At 41.9% G+C, this 19,908-nt stretch overlaps 1 protein-coding gene across 3 annotated transcripts in view; it reads right to left on the bottom strand.

The window, feature by feature from the left end:
• The window catches only part of CXADR (CXADR Ig-like cell adhesion molecule), a 57,396-nt gene that overhangs the window by 20,843 nt on the left and 16,645 nt on the right, over window positions 1-19,908 (bottom strand). For all 3 annotated transcript variants that reach the window (XM_031458068.2, XM_064496530.1, XM_031458059.2), the window contains exons 2-6: window positions 13,399-13,565; window positions 8,656-8,860; window positions 2,464-2,619; window positions 1,384-1,506; window positions 710-848 (exon numbers count right to left, since the gene is read on the bottom strand). In XM_031458068.2, the coding sequence (XP_031313928.1) occupies window positions 710-848; window positions 1,384-1,506; window positions 2,464-2,619; window positions 8,656-8,860; window positions 13,399-13,565 (790 nt within the window). The remainder of the gene's footprint in view (window positions 1-709; window positions 849-1,383; window positions 1,507-2,463; window positions 2,620-8,655; window positions 8,861-13,398; window positions 13,566-19,908) is intronic.

Genomic DNA, 19,908 nt, shown 5'->3' with positions numbered 1-19,908 from the left:
ACACTTTATAGTCGATAAAGCACTAACATCTACAGGTATTTCTACCAAAGAAAAGAGAACAAGATAAAATATCCTTTTTATTTTGAAAGTTACTCATCTAAGACTTTAGCTGAAAATTTAGCAGATTGAAGTTTGCAAAAACTGGGAATTAGGCCTAAGAATTTTCACATCAAGCACTGACAAAGGATATGTATCTGAGTTACCTCTGATGCCCAGACCCACCAAATGTCAATTTCCAGTATTATTTTGGTATATATTATGTTTACAAGTTCTATAATCCAATGTGTACTTCCAGTTAAGATCTACTGGTTTGGGATGTTTGAAAAATAAAATCATATTACCAACAGTTTTTATTAACTACCTACGTCACTTGATACAATCAGGTCTTTTTTTTTAAAAAAAAAAAACAAAATCTTCATTTTTTTTGAACACTACATCCCTGTACTTTATTGGAAGAAGGTAGACAGTCTTGAGATAAGCATTCTGCAGTGGATCTTAAAGTAGGGCCCAAAATTGGTGGTGGAGGGAAAGGGCGCGCGCACACACAAGGGAGGTGGGTTGGATCTGCACACTTCAAAATGAAAGTAAAAACTTTCAAATGTGTTTCATTTAATTCTCAGAGGCAAATGTTTCAGATGGTTAGGAGAACTAAGGCTTCAGAGACAATACACTCGGTACATATCAGTCAACTCCTGTGTCACTTAATTACCTGATATCATGATGAACTTCCTTTTCATATTTTTTTTCTCTGCGCTTTTTATGACAGCAAAAGACGATAAGACCAATGAGCACGAGGGCTAGCAAAATTCCTATAACAGCTCCCGCAATTGTCCCAGCTCTGTTTGAAGCTAGAATAAGATGTTAGTAAGAAAGTAATTAACAGTAAAAACAAAAAACAAAACAAACCCTTCCATCTAGTCATACTGAAGGTAATGACACACAATGACAGACTGATTTCATTGCATATATTAACTTTAATAGACAAATTAATTAGCTTTTTCTGCTGGGGGGAAAATCCAGTAAAAACTTTCTTCTGAACTATGTAATCTACTTCAAGGATAAAAACAGTAAGACCACTCTACAAGACTTTAAGTTGGCATATAAGAATGTTCCAAACAGTCTGTACTTCCATTGGCTAGATATGGCACAAGAACTGATTTGGAAACTCTTACCTTCTTAATGTCATTACAATAATAAAGAAAGTTTAATTAACAAAATGTAGTACCTTTTTCCTTTCCATGACTTAGGAAAGCTAACCAAGCCACAGAGGGCTTTGCTCAGTCAGCATTCCCTGGCCCTTAATGTGTATTTGCCGACTGAACCACAGGAGGCTACATAAAGGTAATGGGACCACCATCACAACAACAGGAAGAAGACACTTACGAGGAACAACGTCCAGGCGTAGCAGACACTGATCAGAGCCCACTCTGTTTTTGACTGTACAGCTGTATGTCCCAGAGTACTCAGTAGTGGCGTTTTTTACGGATATAACAGGTGAATTCATTTCTGTAGGAAGAGGCGGGGAGGGACCAAAATCCATTTTTATACTATCACATTGCTGAGTTTTTAGTAAAGGCAAACCCTATCGGTTTGACGATACAGGTAAAAAAGCAAGGCAGAGTGAAGCTAGATGCAGAACAAACTATCAGTGAGATACATGCATGTCTCTACAATGCAAACAATTGTGCCTCCAGCTCATTTATACCAAAGCAAAAAAGTAATCACGGCCGCCTCAGTCAGGTGCACTGAGTCTCCGCTGAAGCAGAGTCACACTGATTATAAAAAATATTCCACGCCACCAAGGCTCTTAGGCACAGCAGCAAGATATGCAAACCTGTTTCATCCCTCCAGATGGAGGAAACATAGAAAGTTAGAAGGGGTCATACAGTTTGGCCTCTCAGTTTGATAAAAAGAACAAGATGCAGAGAGAATCCTGGTTAAGACCACGGCGGGGAGGGTGGAGTATGGTATCAGTTTGAATAACAGGTCAATTATAACAAACAGATGAGTGATCAGATTTAGCCAATTTGAATCTTTCTGGTTAACGTCACATAGGATTTTTTTGTTTGGTTTTACAGACACACCATGGGTAAATAACCATATCTTCAACGTGAATCCAGACAAAACACTTAAGATCCAACTCTTGTTATAACGTAGCCACTAATTCATGATAATGAAGAGTTTCCATCAATATTACCATCAATTAAATATATATATACCAAAGAAATCAATTATAAACCGTAAACAGTGATCATTATAAAAGTACCTCTTCATTTATACTACATGACACTAAGCTGTCATTACAAAATGCTGAGTAAGTCCCATGGAATCCTGATTGTTCATATTACACAAAAAAGGGGAAGGCATTTGGAAATTAAAAAAATATACACATACATGCACAAACCCTACTAGATATAAGTCCAAATCAATGGCAAACAGTTCAAACTGTACAATCAGCAGTACCTGCTAACCATGAGGTGGGCAGTTTCTGTGAGTTGGACAACTTTTGCCATTCATATCGTAATGGAAGTGAACCTTCTTTTGGTTCACATTTTAGTTTAAAGTCATTTCCAATTTCTTCTGATCCATCAACGTAACATCTTGTACCTGAAGGCTTAACTGAGAAAAAGAAGTAAGTTATAACTTCATATAAGAGGATAGAATGTATGTTTATAACGATAAACACGCAGCATGCCGCACAGCCACGGACTCGACATCAGGCGGTCCTGGGTTCAGAGCGGACAAGACTGAGAGACTACATACAACAGGATGTCAACACTAGGTGGCTCAGCTTTATCCAGCACACAACAGGCAAGAAAGAGCTCAGGCAAGCAGCCACTGCAGGAGGCCAGGCAGCATCTCGGGCGCGGCTCCGTGCCCCTCCATTCCATGGGGCACTTCTGAAAAAGCAAGGGTGACGCAGGCTGGGCTGCTTTAGGCCCAAGGAAGCGGCCCCTCCATTCCTAACCTATTCTTCTACTCCGAGCTTGTCACGCAGCGCGGCCCTCAGGGAGTACGTGCGGTCACACCCCTCTGCGCACTGTTAACCAATCAGGGGGGTTATAATAAATAATGCTGGTAAGAGGTACGATTTCCTAGTGCAGGAAGGACCAATTAACATTCTACGTTTACACCATCAATCCAAAACCATCGAGAGCAGTGTTACAAAAAGGCAGATTTGAGGTCATATTCCAGGTCTCTCTGCGCAGCTGTTTAGAGCAGCTGCTAACCTAGTGTTGGTGTGGGGAGCAGGGTAACACCCTGGCACTTCATACTCCTCGGCTGAACTGTGTCAAGGCATGCTACACCTATGATAAAACGAACACATTTTAATCATGTGGGCTGATCACTTTCAACATACGCCCGTTAAGCACCACTCCAATCCTCTCCCAAGCAAGTTCCCTCATGCTGGTTGCAGTTGGTCTCACTCCACAGTCCTGGCCCAGGCAGCCACTGATCAGAATTCTCTTGCTATAGATTAGTTCTGCTTCTTCGTGAGTCATACAAGTGGAATAACACAGTATGCACTTTCGTCTTGTTCGTTTATTCATTGTAAGGCTTCTGAGATTGATCCAACTGATCTATGTTGTTCTAGATGTAACAGTTCATTCTCTTTTATTGCTGAGTTGCATCCCATTGACTGACTGTAGTATAAATTTGTTTGTTCATTAATGTACCGGTAAATGCTATTCCCGTTTGGGGGGCTAGACTGATGAAGAGCAGGTGTGTAGCCTGGCACTGTGAGGAGCTGGGGAGTGTCACTGGATAAGGGGGGAGGGGGATGCTGAAGGATTCTGAGAGTCTTCAAGAAGCAGAGATCAGTTCTGAATCTGATGCCTTTTCTGAGGCAGGATTAGGAGAAGCAGGGATTAAACTGGAAATGAAAGCCATCTAGGAACTGAGGCTCTAGTAAAGGATGAGTGGTGCAAAGTGGGTCTGGGGGCCGCAGAGGGGAGACAGCAGTAGCCGACCGGTCACTAATGCTTCATGACCTTGGGGGAGACATGTTCCCTACACGCCCTGCAACTGGCGCTACCTGCATCGCTCCCCCCGGCCTGGTAAACGGCAGGACTTTTGCTTTTTCAGTCGGACGTGATCTTCATTCTTCCAAGTCCTGGATGAGCTTATATTCTTTCACTACTATGAAGAAACGTGAATGAGTTTTACAGTTTTGCACTATAACGAACATCACTGCTTCAACACTCATGTAAATACTGGTGTGTATGTTTTCCTTTCTCGGTAACTGTGGGGTCATATGAGGTAAGTGGATGATTAGCTCTGTAAGAAAGTGTCAGACTGGCCAAGTGTCGGCCATACCCAGTGGGGCACCTTTAACTGAGGCTGTTGAGGCTGTCAGTCATGACCTCACATCACACATTTCCTGATAATTCTTAAATTTGATTGGATGTTTCTGTTACTACTGTATTCTTCAATAAGGATCAACACATGCATTTAACGGCGTTGTTGACTTTCCTAAGCAAATCTGTTTCTTTTTCAGATTGATCAGCTGCCCTGCAGACTACGCCTACTGGATTTTTAAATCAGTTTGGCAAATTATTTCACACTCTGAGTCTTCAACAAAATGAGCCTCGTTCTCCATTTCTTCAAATTACCAATAAGTCCTTCAGTACATAAACTAGCAGTACGTGAGACACTGAAGCAATGCTCTGTACATCAAACATCTACTGGTAATACAATATTCTATCCCTAACCTTCCACTTTTCTACTCTAAGTGTGTCCCTTTCCCATATACCAAACATATCCAACAATGCACAGTACTTAAACTGGCTGCTCAAGAAATTCAGGGCCCCAGTGAATCTGAGATCTCAGCATACTCCGTCCTCAACAGAACAAGATCTTCCTGACACTGGTTTCTGAATGTTGCTTTTAGAATGGCCCACCTGCTTTCCAGTGGGAGGAGAGTGTGCAAATTTTTTACATACCAACCCGAAAATTATCACAAGGGGAAGATTAACTCAATGCAAGGAACTTTGCTGGATTAATAGAAAGGGTAAAACCACAAAGGGAACACAGATAAAATTGTATCCTCTTTGGTCTGGGGTTCCAGGATACCTGGCCATTGTCCTCAGAACATTTGCCACCACGATCATTAGCAAAGCCAGCAGTCCTTCTCAGGTAAGGGTACATGACTGTCAACTTCTACTTGGTCAATGTCCCACCAGTCAGCAATGCTGTGCTCCATGCATGTATTGCACAAAATCATCCTTGCATGCTAGTGGCCTACCTCAGTCTACAGGAAACACACTCTAAATCCCTACATGGGACAGATCATTCTTTTACCATCATGTCATCCACCCAGGAATGCTATTTTTCCTTGGTTCAAAACATGCTGACTCCTGGCGAAATCCATGCATAGACGCTAAAGAAATCAATGGGCAAAAAGTCTGAAGAGGAACAGGTATTTGTATACTCTCAAAGTGGCTCCCCCAAGGCATTTTTTAATTCCAGAAGGAAAAACAGTAATTTTTAAAGTGGAGAAACCCATCAGATAAAACTTAAACCAAGTGATCATGATTAATGACACAGGACATCATGTGTCCCTTGACACAACTGGAGGAGACTAAGGAGATGTAAATGCAGTGTGGATCTTAGACTTGATCCCAACACAAAAGGACACAAACAGAAAGCTATGAAATTCAAATAAGGTCTGTAGTTTAGTTAATAGTACTGTCCTAACATTAATTTCTTGGTTTTGGTAATTGTAATAAAATTTTCCAAGACGTTAACATTAGGAGAAATCAGATGATGGATATATTATCATGAACTCTCTAGTATTTTTGAAACTTTTCTATAAAACTATTAAAAAGTTGGGGAAAGTCCTCCTCTGCACCAATGGCTTGCAAGTCCTACTGTTGACTGAGTCACCACACATGCTGTTGCCACTGTGTTCTGGCAGTGTGGCTGTAGTCTGAGGGCACCATACACATCTGGGAAACTTAAATGCACGAGCTCTCCTCTTCAAAACAACCCAGTCTATGTAGAGCAAAAGGTCTCAATAATAGGCTTTTTCAGAGTAATGAGGGAAGGTGCTAGTTATGCCGCCATCACATTAACCCTTTATCAGTTCCTTTCGTCATCTTCACCCCCTTTCAGCTTCTTATTGACCAGCACCCATGTGCACGTCTGGTGTATCTTTAAGAGCACAACGGGCCAAGCAATGGAGCACGTTACAGCAACCTGCCACCCCTCACACCCAGGCAGCGACACGGTCATCCTGGTTCATGCCTGCACAGCGCCCACGGCTCAGTGAACCCCATGGTGGCATCTTCAGATTTCCCACAAATGAATCAAAGTAGGACACAGATGCTGTGCAGCGAGCAGGCGCTCCACCGGACCACCGCTCAGCCTGGCCCCTAGAGGGCACTGTACTTAATCTTTCCTCCAGATTGTCTAAGGATTCTCAGAAAAATCAGATGAAGCTTCTGTCCAGCTCTCACTGCCAACTGAAAATTCTGGTGTTTTCACCCGCAGCAATGGTCATGACGCAGCTGAAAATATGGGAGAGAGAACTACAAGAAACTCTCCTCTGGCTCTGAGACAGCCTTGCCAGGTCAGAGGATTAGTCATCCCCACTTCCCCTTTTCTCCCCTTACCCCTCATTTAATCCCTCTTCCTCCCTGGTCTGAACTCAGGGCTTGCTTGGACATGGTGATCCCCTAGAGAGCTAACAAAACAAGTTGCTGGGTCAAGGCTTTCCACTGATCCAGGCTGGGGAATGAGATGTTGGGGGCCTGAGGTTTCATATAAAGGGCCCTGACTCCTGGCCAACAGTCACGACTGCTGCCTCCAGTGTGCCTGGCCACAGGACATGCCCCACTACAGTCCACCTCCATTCCCTTCTTTTTGGGATATGTGCTGCCTTGTGCTGTAATCACCCCTTCAGTTGTCACCTGCAAATTCAATGCAGAACCTGGTCTTCCGGGATCACACTCAATCACTCATACACACACACACACACGCACACACACACACTGAGTGCCTGTCTACACCTCTTCTGGGAACACATGCTAACCGCATTCCTCCCAGTGTACCTGCCCCCATCAAAGAGGGATTTCACAATAAATAATTCCGACAAACATGTATAATCTGCTTGGTACATCATGAACCAGTTAAAGTTCCATATGTATCCTAACTCAATGCTTCCTGGAGAGCAGTGTTTAAACATATAGTCAGGGTTATAATCCCAGGTCTGCCTGAGCCTTGGGTAAAAGTCCAGACAAGTTATTAAATTTTATGTGCTTTCACATTTATAAAAAAGGAGGTGACCTCATGTTTACTGACCGTACACACGAAAGGCTAGAATTTCCAATGCTACCATATTTCTCTTCCTGGCTCCTTGTTCAGGTTCGCTTGCTTTCAAACCACAGGAAATATTCTGAATGAGTTCCATTTAACAAAGAGTGCCTTTTTCCAGGAACTTCTTGTGTGTCCACTCAATGACATTGCCAGGACACTGCCTTACCCACCAAGACACCCTGAAGTTGCCACTGGGGTGCACAACAAAACTGCATTCCTGTTCCTAGTCTCTACCTGCTCTGATACTCATTCTTCAGAAGAGAATGATACTCATAATGGGCCTGGAACCCAACACACCTGACTCTCATCAGTTCTCTGAAACAAATGCAATGAGGTAGACGTTAATGCGGGGGAGACTCCACCAGATGAGTGTGGCAGGCAACTCCAGCAAGCAGCATTTCCCACATAAAGTGGGTCCCTAAAGGTCCCCCCAAACCTGATACCTTAGGTGACAGGGGAAATTGACTGTCACAGAACAGAGCTAGACAGTTGTGATTTTCTACATGGCAGCCATTGTACTTTTGTGTAAAGCCCACCACAAAAGATTTTAAAAGTATATTTATGAACAACACACCTTTCAGTTTTTCAGTTTGCAGGCATTAGAGTGCTTGTGCATGACCACATCTAGAGAAGGATGATACACTTTGCAATCTTGGACTGTTTACAGAGCAGTTGATATTTACCACCTTAACATCCTGGAGAGCTACATCCTATTGACCATCTGTCTCATCTCCTCACTTTAAGGATGAAAAACAGTGATGCTCAGGGAGGTTAAATGACCATCTGAGGTTTAATGGCCTCATCCCAACTCAATATTCCTTCTACCACATTCCATTTCCTTTGTTCTGAATTCTCCAATTATTCATCATAAAAAAAATCACATTTATTCTTTGGGAAATGCAGTTTGAAAAACCTTAAAGCTCACAAAACAAACAATTTTGAACTGAATGAGACTACATAAAGATTTAAAGATAATTAACTCTTTTTATGTTTCAAAAACGTAGGCTGAGGCCCAGGAAATGAAGAGGTTCTATTTACTTCTCAGGGCAAATCGGAGGATGACACACAAAAAAACCTGGATCTTCTAACTCCTGGCTTAGGGTTCTTATCCTGAATCACAGAATTTCTTCGTTTTCTTTCAAATTCCTCCATGAATTTCACAAAGAAGTTGGTCACATTTTTTTCTATCCAAAAAAAGCAAGTTTTATGCTACTTGAGGACTTCAGAATTACTTCAGATATTTAAAATTATTACTCTGAAAAACTAAGCTTTGTCTCACATAAATGATGCTGTGACCACTCGCTCTGTTAATAAGTAACATTAACATAAATAACTTACCAAGAACTGTAAGCTGAATCTTCTTATTTCCAACACCAGGAGCTTTTTTCACTTTGCACTGATAGGTGCCAATATCTGACAACTGTAAGTTTGTTACGTTTATTGATGCATCACCAGATTTGAGATCACTACTTGTAAAATGTACTCGTCCCTTCAGATCTTGATAGTAGTCATCATAAATTTTGTCTCCAGAATATAAAATAATCTAAAAGAAAATCAAAATAAGACAGGGAGGAAAACACACAAGCAAGCAAGCAAACCCTGTCTCATTAGGAGCTCTGGGTACACCATGGTACTGTGGGATCAGAAAAAAGAATAAGGACACAGTGACACGAGGAAATCTATAGTTATGCAAACCACAGATCAAGAAAACAGGAAGAGACCAATATGATACTTGAGTATGGTCGCACACTGCCATTTTAAATGGGGAAACCAAGCCCCACAATGATTTAGCAATACAGCCCTACATCAGAGTGATTGGGTGAAACTGGACAAGAACACAGATTTGTGATAACACTATTTTTCAGCTGCCTCAAGAGGATGCAGTTAGCCAATCAAGTGTGTAAAATCAAGTACATACCAACACTACTACTCCCCAAAAAGGGCTCATGATAATTTACCTGTGGAATTTAACAACAAAACATTCTTTGGTCTTCATATACTAAGTTGGGGGCACCTGAAGGTTCTACGCTCTAATAGATAAGATCATAAAATAAACCTCTTAAGATGTGTGTGTCCAGCCAGGTTAACAGGACCTTTCAATTAACCTTCTGTGACTAACAGCAAAGGCCCTGCCTAATTCCACTGAATTTTCTGAACCACTGTTACAGGATTTGATGGAAATAACTAAAGGTTAGATTTAGAGGGAAAATAAATTCTGTTAAACTAGACCTGGAAAAGAACTATAATTGTTACCTCTGACAATCACTAAAACTAATTTAACAAACTTTATAATCTTTAATTCGCTAATGAAATCCTTCATTGTGGCCATCCGAGACCAAAAGGCCAAAGAGCGGTGGTGTGGCCAAATCAGAAAACAAGACTGCCAATAATTTTTTATCTGAGATGTTTACTGTGAACAGTGAAGCCGGAACTGGTGCCATCTACAGAAATTTCTCCAGGGCATGGACCTGGGTTCTCCTATTACCACCTCCCCTACCAGCTGACCCCACTCCTAATTCACTAGAGTCTTTATTTATATATTAAGTGTCTGCATGGAGGAAGATGCAATACCAGTTTGCTAAGTAAAAAAAGCAGCAGCTGAAGGGGCCACGAGAACTTCCTCTGTAAACACAAGCCATCACCGCCTTTGCTCCACCTTCCCCCACACTCGCAGGTCAACAGCAACACGGGGAACTCCTCCAATGAGACTGTCTCTTCCTCTGTATTAAGTACCGGCTCTCTTGTGAAAAGCCACAAAGTTCAATCCATTGTACTTTCAGTCCCTCATTTTGCTATACACACACTTTACTAGTCTTTCAAGGAGGGCCTGACAAATAAACTGTCCCCACTGTTAGTCATTTTTGTAAACTATCTTAGTATTTTCCCATGAAAACAATCTTATAAACGGTAGTTAAGAAATGGGGAAGTAACATTTACCAGGGAATTTTGATTTCTCTTCAAAACCCTGCCAGGATGGTGGCATTATCCACGTTGAACCTTTAACCTGATCACAACAGGGAATAAGAATGGAAAATTTCTCCAGCCCAGTCCCCTACCACACTGCCTGCCAGCTTGAAAACACTAAAATAAGGGTTTAGCTGGCATTATAATGCAGCCAGAATTCTATGTAAGCATCCTCTACTGCATCAATCTCTCCCCCAGCCTTTCTGTCTTTTATTTTGGTCTCATTTTTGCTGTGTTTTAGGTTAGAGGCTAGGTTTCCCACTCAGCACAGAAGTCCCGCGGGCAGCGAGGCTGGGCCTCCCACTCAGCACAGAAGTCCTTGGGTTCTCCTTGCATGAAGGACACACAAGGCTACAGGACACACTGCACCTTTTGGTCTCTAGACACCCCTTGTCACAGGGCTTCACCCATAAGTCTTAAGCCAGAAGAATTTAAGACCCATGCTCTCAGAGAGTGGACAAGATGGTGAAGCAGAAGGATGCTCTTAGCTCACCCTCTCCCACGAATACACCGAGACAGACATCCACCCACCCATTCACTCAGAACACCTCTTGAACTTTGACAGAGCACTGCCTTCTTCAGAAGACAAAATTCGTCGCCAGCCTGATGTTCCTCAGTTTACAATGGGGGTACGTCCAGATAAACCCATAGTATCAGTGATGATAAAGCAAAAGCCCAGTAGTGATTCAGTTCTTACTATGGTCTACGAAGTGCTCTAAAATTCTATCATCAATGGAAACTTCCCAAGTTATCATATGGAACTACCCATCCAGTCATGGATTAATCCCCACAATCAATGACCCATTAGTGCCAATTTCATTCAACAGACATCCCTAGTGCCTGTTATATAAAAAGGTTCTCTGTTACATGCCGTTATGAAAGTTGAAAGAAAAAATGAGTAAGACCCATGCTCTCCATTCATACACCTTAATCAAGGACCCAGTCCTGGACTCTGAAGAGGGATGGGCACTGCACCGGCACAGGAGTCGGGGGTGTGCAGGACCTCAGGTAGAAGCCTGCATTCAGGGTGCTGGTACTGCCATGGAGGGGGGTGGGGGGAGCAGACAGTGAAGAGCAAGACAGGAGAGACAAGGGTATCAGGCTGAGTATGAGTCAGGCTGGCACCAGAATTAGGGCAATTATCCTTGAAGGAGGTGACCCTAATCATTTACAACTTGGGAGAGCTCCTTCATTTTTCTGTCACAAATACATCATGGACAGATTGCCTGTACTTGCCAAAAATAGTTAATTACCTAACTGCACTGATTCAGCCATTAAATGGCTGGATAACCACTTCTTTAATATAGATCGTAAGTAAAAATATATATATATATATATAAAACAATATTCTTCTAAGTATTTGAACTTGTTTTTCCTCCCTGGTCTAATTTATTAACATTGATTTTTGTTTTTAAATTCAATGTCAGATGAAGCTACTACGAAGCATTCTCAATTAAATGAAATATTCTGGCACCATTAAAAGGCAAAGTGTGATACATGTATTTGCAGATGAGGTTGAAACCAAGTCCCATAGAATTAACAGAAACTGGTGACTAACAGAAATTCTTGTGCTAGTCCTACAAAACAGCATGTAAGAAAACAGCTAGTTAAAAACCCCTCCACTTGTCCCCTGCCTTAATTTTTGACTCCTTAACCACCTTTATAGATAATGCCTCTGACATTCTGGTCACTATAGCAATGGGAGAGCTAAGTTGTTTCCAGGAACTTGGAGTTGGCTCCTGTGGGACCAACGACCCTAAAACTGGGCACGGGCGGGTAACCAGGGAACAATCTTCTGACGTCAGAGGGGTGAAAACCCCAGCCTCAGATCACGTGCCTCATGAAAAAACACGTAACTCAGATTCACCTGTACAAAACATAGATTACCTCACCTTTTCCCTAACTCCAATCACCTTTCCCTATGCCTACGAGCACTCTGCTGCTTTGTCTCACAAACATCTCAAACCTCTTGCCTTTAGGAAGGCAAGGCTGAGATTTGTTCTTCTGCCTCCTCATTTGGCCGATTTCTGAATAACTCTTTCTCTGTTGCAAATCTCACCATCTCAGTGTCTGTCTTGCTGCACGTTGGCCAAACGAACCTGGATCAGTAGCAAGGTTGTCGGGCAACTTTTCTCCCTGGTGCTCCTTTTGGCTTTTCAAGTTTTCTACATTAGGCTCTTATTATTTTGTAATTAGAAAAATTCTACAGCAATATCGTTATCTGTTGGTATCCATGGGGCATCAGTTCTGGACCTCCCCCCTTTCTCCTTCCCCTCCTCAGATGCCAGGAGAGGCAGCTGCACGTGTTCGCGTCCCTCATATAAGATGACATACGTGCATATAACTTACATGCACCCTCCCATATACTTTAAATCATCTCTAGGTTACTTATAATGCGTAACACAAAGCAAATGCTATGTAAATCACTGATGGCACGTGGGAAATTCACTTTGCTTTCCGAAATTTCCTAGAATTTTTTTCCCCAAACATTTTCAATCCACAGTTGGCTGAATCCATGGATGCAAAACCCAGATACAGAAGGCCAACTGCTGTTTCACTTAAGAAATTCAATGTATAGGGTATTTAACTTGAAAAAATACAGAAGACTCTAATAACATGTACCTGTGTTATTCTTAGACGTGTCCCTTGTGCTAATAATGGAATCCTTGTGCGAAATTTAAAAACTCAGTTCTACCTAACTTTTCACGAAGTCTGGTTTACTCGCTGTCCCCAGCACATTCTGCACTTTCCGGCCAGGCTCTCAGGCCTGCTCCACGTGCCCCTCCCCTGCTCCCTGACTCACACACACTTCCGGATCCAGAATTTCAGAACGTTCACGTCCACAAGTTCCTCTTCTTCCACACAGCCTTCTCTAAGAGGTGTGGTGACCTTCTCTTCCTCTGAAACTGTGGATCACTTATCCAGTTTGCTCCATTACATATGTGCCCTCGCTTTCCACCAGAGCAACTGCATTCCTTACCCAGACGGTAAGCCGAAGAAGTCTAGGGCTTTCTTCACGGCTCCCATGTCCCCCCACCTATGTGACCAACACAGTGACGGACACCTAAGACAAGTTTCCCTGCCATCTGCCAAGTGAGCAGCACGCAGCACACTTACCACCTGATCCACCTTCTGATTATCAGCTGGAGATAGCAGCCACTCAATGTCCAGCGGGCCCTGGTCTTCTGCACCAAGGGTAAATTTGCATGGCAAATAGGCAGTTTCCCCTTTGGCCTTTTCAATCATCTGTTCGGGAGTAGTGATGCTCAAACTTCTGGCGAAATCTAGAAAATGAAACACGGCCTCAGCACCTGTGTCAGGCTGGCAGGACACTCAGCACACCTCAGCTGTTCAGAGGGAGTATGGGATGCGGTGGAAACAAGATTCTATTGGGGACCAGAGTAATGAAATTCTAATTCAGCAGTTCCCAGTCCTTTAAGTTTGTGCTTCTGTAGAAATAGAATGACAATATTAATACCTATCTTATTCAAAACAATTTCCTTTCAAAGCACTGGGAACTTCCCAACATTGTATGGAATATAAGCTTTCCTATGTGAAATATAAGAGCCTAGTAGAGGATTTCTGTTATCCAAGCAGATGTTTAAAACTGAATCTGCTAGAGGCTCTGAAAGGTCAGTTGTGTCGCACTGATTCAAGGCTACATTAATTCACGCTTGCCATGGTGCCAGGAACACACTGGGAAGGCTTGTCACTGGGACACATGCTCATGAATTCTGACACATTTTCTGCCAAGGCATCGTTAATTCCAAATTTTTATTAAACTTCGTTCTGTAACTTTCATTGAATGATTAAAAATATTCCTAAACAATAAATTTTGATGACAATTCAAAAAGAGAGGAAACTGTCACAGTTTATGTATTTTTAAATGTACCAAGTAGTTGACCTCAATATTATCTTTAAGACATGTCTGTTTATCCCTATTTTCTTTCTGAAAGTCATTATTTTTAAAAGATTATCTTAAAATTTCACAACTTATTCTCAAAATAGTACTCTATGAAACTTCCATTTAGATCACAATTAAATAGAGAATTAATGCCAAATGGCAATATTCGAAAAATCTGTAAAAGCAAAAGTAGATGTCCCGAGCCCCAAACAAAAATTCCAACATAGATTCTTCCAATTGAGTTTATGAAAGAGATGGCTTAAACCCACTGCAACTCTGAAAGTCTCCTCAGGGCTAATGCTTTTCTGTAACAAAACTAGTATCTTTTACGTGCATAAAAGAAAGAAATTAAGCTATGAACAAAATATCAAGTTTAGTCAATTCATTCATAAAATTAAGTCTATTTGCTACATCTAATAAGACTGCAATCTGAACAGCCAACAACTTAATATAAAATGCAAATTTAGTTTGTAAATGAACTATCAGGCAAAACTTAATTTTTTTTCACTATTTACACTATAAAAGTTTGCACAGCATTAGTCTGTCAGTGTTTTCCTTGTGATAACCCAACAGTTTCTTTTGTGTAATGTATGCAGATCTGAAGTTTCAAAAACACAGTTTTCGTTCAGCAGCTCTACTATTTGGACCTCTACATCACCCAACCCTGACATTCAGGGCTGGATGATGACCTGGAAGAGGCTTTAAGCACTAAGGTTATGATAAGCAGAGCCTGTCTCTCCTCAACCACACACCCCCCACCCCTCTGCCTTCCCACCCCACAGCTCAAACCATAAAAATAAACACAGAGCAAAATTAAAAGAAAATCCAAGTCTTAATTCTCCATAATGACGGTTTTGATGCTGGTTTTCAAATGATAAACTCCAACAAGAACAAACCAAAATGAAGAATTAAATTACTGGTCATCACATGATCCTTTCCATTAGTCCTTAGAAGAGGCTTAATATAACGGACCATCAGTTGTAATAAAATGTTAATAAGGCTGAAGCCAATAGATTGAGAATGAAAAGAAAGTTAGGTTACACACAAGATCATTTACATTTAAGCACCGTCCTAAGAGTTTACCACATTTAAGTGCACTCATCAAATAGCAAATTACAACTGGACATGGACTCTCTGCAGGCCCTCCCCTAAATCAAAGGCTGGCCTTGTCTGGCCAACAGAACGTAGCCTGAGTACTGCTGCACCAGTTCCAAGGCTGGGCATCAAGAAGGCTTGCTGCTCCCACTGTGGTCCACTGGGACACGGGCCACCACGTGCACACACCACAGGAGAGAGAAGTGAGAGAAGTGAGGTGTTGGACCAGCAGCTCCAAGTGCGCGGCATGCAGCCCCCCAGGAACACCAGCCTGGACTCCAGCCCCAGAAGCCCGGGCAGGATGGTGAACTCACACGTGAGTTAAAGCCACTAAAGTTTGTGTTGTTTTGTTACACAGCAAAGATTGATGATGTGCCATCTAAAGCCACTGATTCAGCCCAAACGGACTACTTACCATCTCCACAAAAATCCACACTATGCCAATCTTCATTTCATGTCCACATTTCTGTTTTAAATGATATGATTTGATATTCATGTGTATAATCTCAACTATCTGTCCTGATTAACATTCAAGTCTCTGAATAAATACATTCTATCATTTCTAATAATCTCAGTTCCATTCCTACGTCGCTCACTCTGGCATCCCTCTACATCTCTAGCCTACAAGGACTTTTCTTTCCGTCTTCCTAGGAATGCTCACAGTGCCTTCCTTTCTGCGGTCTCTCTCACCCATTTGGCGCTCAGCGTATACTGTCTTTTATTTTTTCCCTTTTATAAATTTGAATTGTGAAGTTGACTCAGGTAGGCTCCACGGTTTTTGTCATATATTCTACACATCAATGCGCTTGTCTTCTTCCCATATTACCTTGTATCTTTACGTGAATTTTTAAAATGAATGCCCTGATTCACCATTGAATCATTAGCTCCGTTAGGGTCAGGAGAAACTGCGGGTATCTTTATCTCCTGTTTGTGGTTCCTTGCACATTAGTAGAAAGGAACTGATGACTGAATTATAAGTTTGATCAATTTAAGAAATGTTGAAAATGAGCATTCATCTGCCAGAAGAGGTCCTGCTCCTTGAAGATTTCCTGTCCACAGCAACTACAAATGTTGTCTGCACTTAATTTGTCTGAGTATGAACACCTTACATATGAAGTAAGGTAAGAACAATCTAAGTACAGTCCAGAATGAGAATTCCATTTCAAAATGAATCCAGAAACATCTCAAAAACACGAAGGCAAGAACGTATGCGAGAATGAAAATTTGCTATAAAAGCAATTAAAGTTTCCTGGTTTCTCTGTGCTTCTAGAGTTTTTATTTTATAAAAATCAAATCAAATTTAAAAGGCCATCAATTAGACATCGAGATGACTAAAAGTTCAAATCCTCTTAATCCATGCTCTCAGTACTTACAGCACAGTCATTAGAATAAAATGTAAGTTTGTTTTCATGATAGTATCATTCTTTCTTGTTTGATACATTAAAATTACTTTTCTCTTAAAAGTATCTGAGGAAACATTTATTTACATGTGTATGAAAATGACCTGGATAGATAAACTGTTAGCAGTTACTTTTTTAAAACTGAGATTTAAAGGTGAGCTTTATAATGAGATTTTCTTAATATGAATACTGCTAAAGACATTTTAAACAGATTTCTAAATGGCTTTCAGTATTTCTTTTTCCAAAAATGTTTAAAACATTCAGCTGCTCTTCATTGCGCTGCACTAGAAATGAATTAAAATCTCAAGATGGTACAAAACAGTTATTGGGTCTCCTAGCAACGCTGAAAGGGCCTCTCTGCACAGAGGCATAGTTTCTCAAGTGTTGATGTATGCAACAGTCACAAATTGCAGAAGACAAAAGGCAGACATTTGGTCTCACGCAGTGTTTCGGGATAGTCTTTCTTAATGCTGCCCAATTCCATTTATGCAGCAAACTGAGTTATAATTTAACATGCAGGTTCAAACATGGTCTCAAAACTAAATCAAATAACAAATCTTGTAATTTTACTCAAACTTCTATCAGAGTGTGGTGAAATACAGAGCATGTGATCAACCACGAGGACCTGCAGAGTCCTGTTAGTAAGTGCCCAGCACTGGATTATGTAAATAAACAAGCTGAATCACGTCCCATTTTGTCCGTGACTGAAATAACATCTCCCAGTTTTCTACTTGTTTCTCTAATCTCTGAATTCCAAATCTCTTGAGTCTGCAGAGCCTCTCTTCTGCCCAGTCTGACCTTTATCTGAGCAGCAAAATGACATGAGCTCCTTGGAGTATCTTTTGGCTACGAGGCTGTCACCTTCTGCTAAGGCCTTAGACCTGCTTCTCCCCTCAATGGAGCAGCACTGGAGATAAGGCAGGGCACATCTTCTCCAGAAGGCAGGCAGTGTTTGGAACTGATAAACTGCCTTATATTTCTTTAATTTCAAGTTTAAGTCACATGTTAACCTAAATGACCAGAATGGTCCTCAGCTATCTTTCCCTTCTGGCAACCTTAAAATCAAAGGAAGCTGGACTGTGCTCATGAAACTTTATGGTTGATTAAAAAAAAAAAATAAGTAAATGTGTGGGAACTTTCAATGAGGTTTTGACTGAGGAAAGCCATAAAGAAAAATAGAGAACACAAAAGCGATGAAGAAAAACACAAACACTTAACTATATTAAAAAAATTCAGGTTAGAAAAAAAAATCACCATTTAGCTTTCAATAAAACTTGCTGTAGGAAGATTTTCTGCTCTTCTGTCACTGAGGAAATGAAACAAAAAGAATGGTGTGAAGCACGTTTTCCATGTATTTACCCATATGTGGAGCCTGCCAGTGACGGGATAGGCAGTTTTTGCACAAAAGTCCTGAATTCCAGCAGTGCTGGGTAAGGTGCTTCCCCCTGGGCAGAGAGAGGGGCTCCTACAGCTCTCATCTAGAGACCTAGGCAATCAATGAAGCACTTCACTACAGCAGAATCAAAGGGCATTCGAGCAATTCTGGACCCAGGTAAGCAGGTCACAATTCTGGGATACGCTGAGGAAAGCAGAGGCAAGCAAAGTTCACAGGCCCAAGTACTTCTGCACAGGAGAATGGAAACAGAAAAGGCCACAGAAGGCCCAAGTGTTGGAAACTGACTGCAGCACACACGGAGTCCAACTTACTGTCAACACAATCAGAGGCCTGTGAAACGTCAATGTGCAAACCCACAGGACCTACTATGTGCAAGTACTCTGTAGTAGGATGACATCTGAAAACCACCCCCAAAGTCCAACAGGCGGCATCTGAAAACAACCTAAACACCTAGTAACAGGCAGGAAATTAGGCTAAGAAATCCAAGCTCCTCTACCTAGGACAAAGAACTAGCGAAATACACTAGACCAGAACTAGTCCCCTCCAGCAAAAAGACCTTAATAAAATATGGCTCTGGCATAGTAAAATCAGTTCCTACTCACAGTAATGGAAGCTGGACTGATATTTACCTGATGGCAGAGATAGTCACCTAAGCCAATAAGATCTTTCAGAAAGAACATGACCTTTAACACATACACATGTAATAATAAATATACAAATGTAATAATACGGTGGGGGGGGGGCTGTGCAAGGAACTGAATAGTGTCCCATCAAAATTTCTGGTGAAGCCCTAACCACCTCCACATGACTGTGCTGGAGATAGGACCTTTAAGGAGGTGATTATGTTAAATGAGGTCATGAGGGTGGAGCCCTAATCCAATAATTGGCACCTCCTTAATATAACTTTAATGTTATGATTTATAATAAAAAATACATTATTTAGTCTGTGTCCCAGTTCCTTGCACAGGGCTCCTGAGTGATAAATGTGTCTTTTGTTACGATAATGAAGTGACTTAAGAAAATCCCTAAGCAACCAGGGGAACCAATCACTCAATTAGAGGATTGGAACTTCCGGTACCCCCCCTCCGCCCCGCCCCATCCCCGGGGAAGGAGATGGGTGAGGGGCTGGAGATTGAGATCATTCACCAGCAGCCAATGATTTCATCAACCATGCCCTGTAATGAAACTTCTACAAAAACCCAAATGGACAGTGTTAGGGTAAGAGAGCTTCTGGGCTGGTGGGGAGAGCAGCGTGCTCAGAGAGCATGAAAGTGCCATGCCCTGTGCCCATACCGTGCCCTCTGCATCTCGTCCACTTGGCTGTGTATCCTTTTAAATAAGCCGTGATTAAGCTCTGTGAGCCGCCCTAGTAAAGTAATCAAACCTGAGGAGAGAGGAATTGTGGGAACCTCAGACAGACAGCAGGTTGGTCAGAAGCACAGGCAACCACCTGAATCAGCATCTGATTCGGGGCGGGGTGGACAGACAGGTGGCAGTGTTGTGGGACTGACCCTCACTAACCTGTGGGAGCTGACCCTATCTCCAGGCAGACAGTGTCCAAGCTGAGATGAACTGCAGGACACCTAGTTGGTGTCAAAGAATTACTCGGTGATATGGGAAAAACAACAACAAAACCACACACATCAGAATTGGTGCCCGAATCAAAAAGCCTCAAATCCAACCATTTTTGCCTTCATCCAGGCCACAACTATCTCTCAGGAGGACTCAGCCCACGTCCTTCCCCGCATCCACCCCCTCACTCTAACCATCTCCATGCTTCACCCCGAGTGTTCTCTGATCGTTTTCTGAAACACGTCTGAGAACCCCTGCCC

This window comes from Camelus dromedarius, chromosome 2 (genome assembly GCF_036321535.1).
Source record: "Camelus dromedarius isolate mCamDro1 chromosome 2, mCamDro1.pat, whole genome shotgun sequence".
In the NCBI taxonomy this organism is placed as follows: Eukaryota; Metazoa; Chordata; class Mammalia; order Artiodactyla; family Camelidae; genus Camelus; species Camelus dromedarius.
This window is presented reverse-complemented; position numbering and strand designations above follow the sequence as displayed.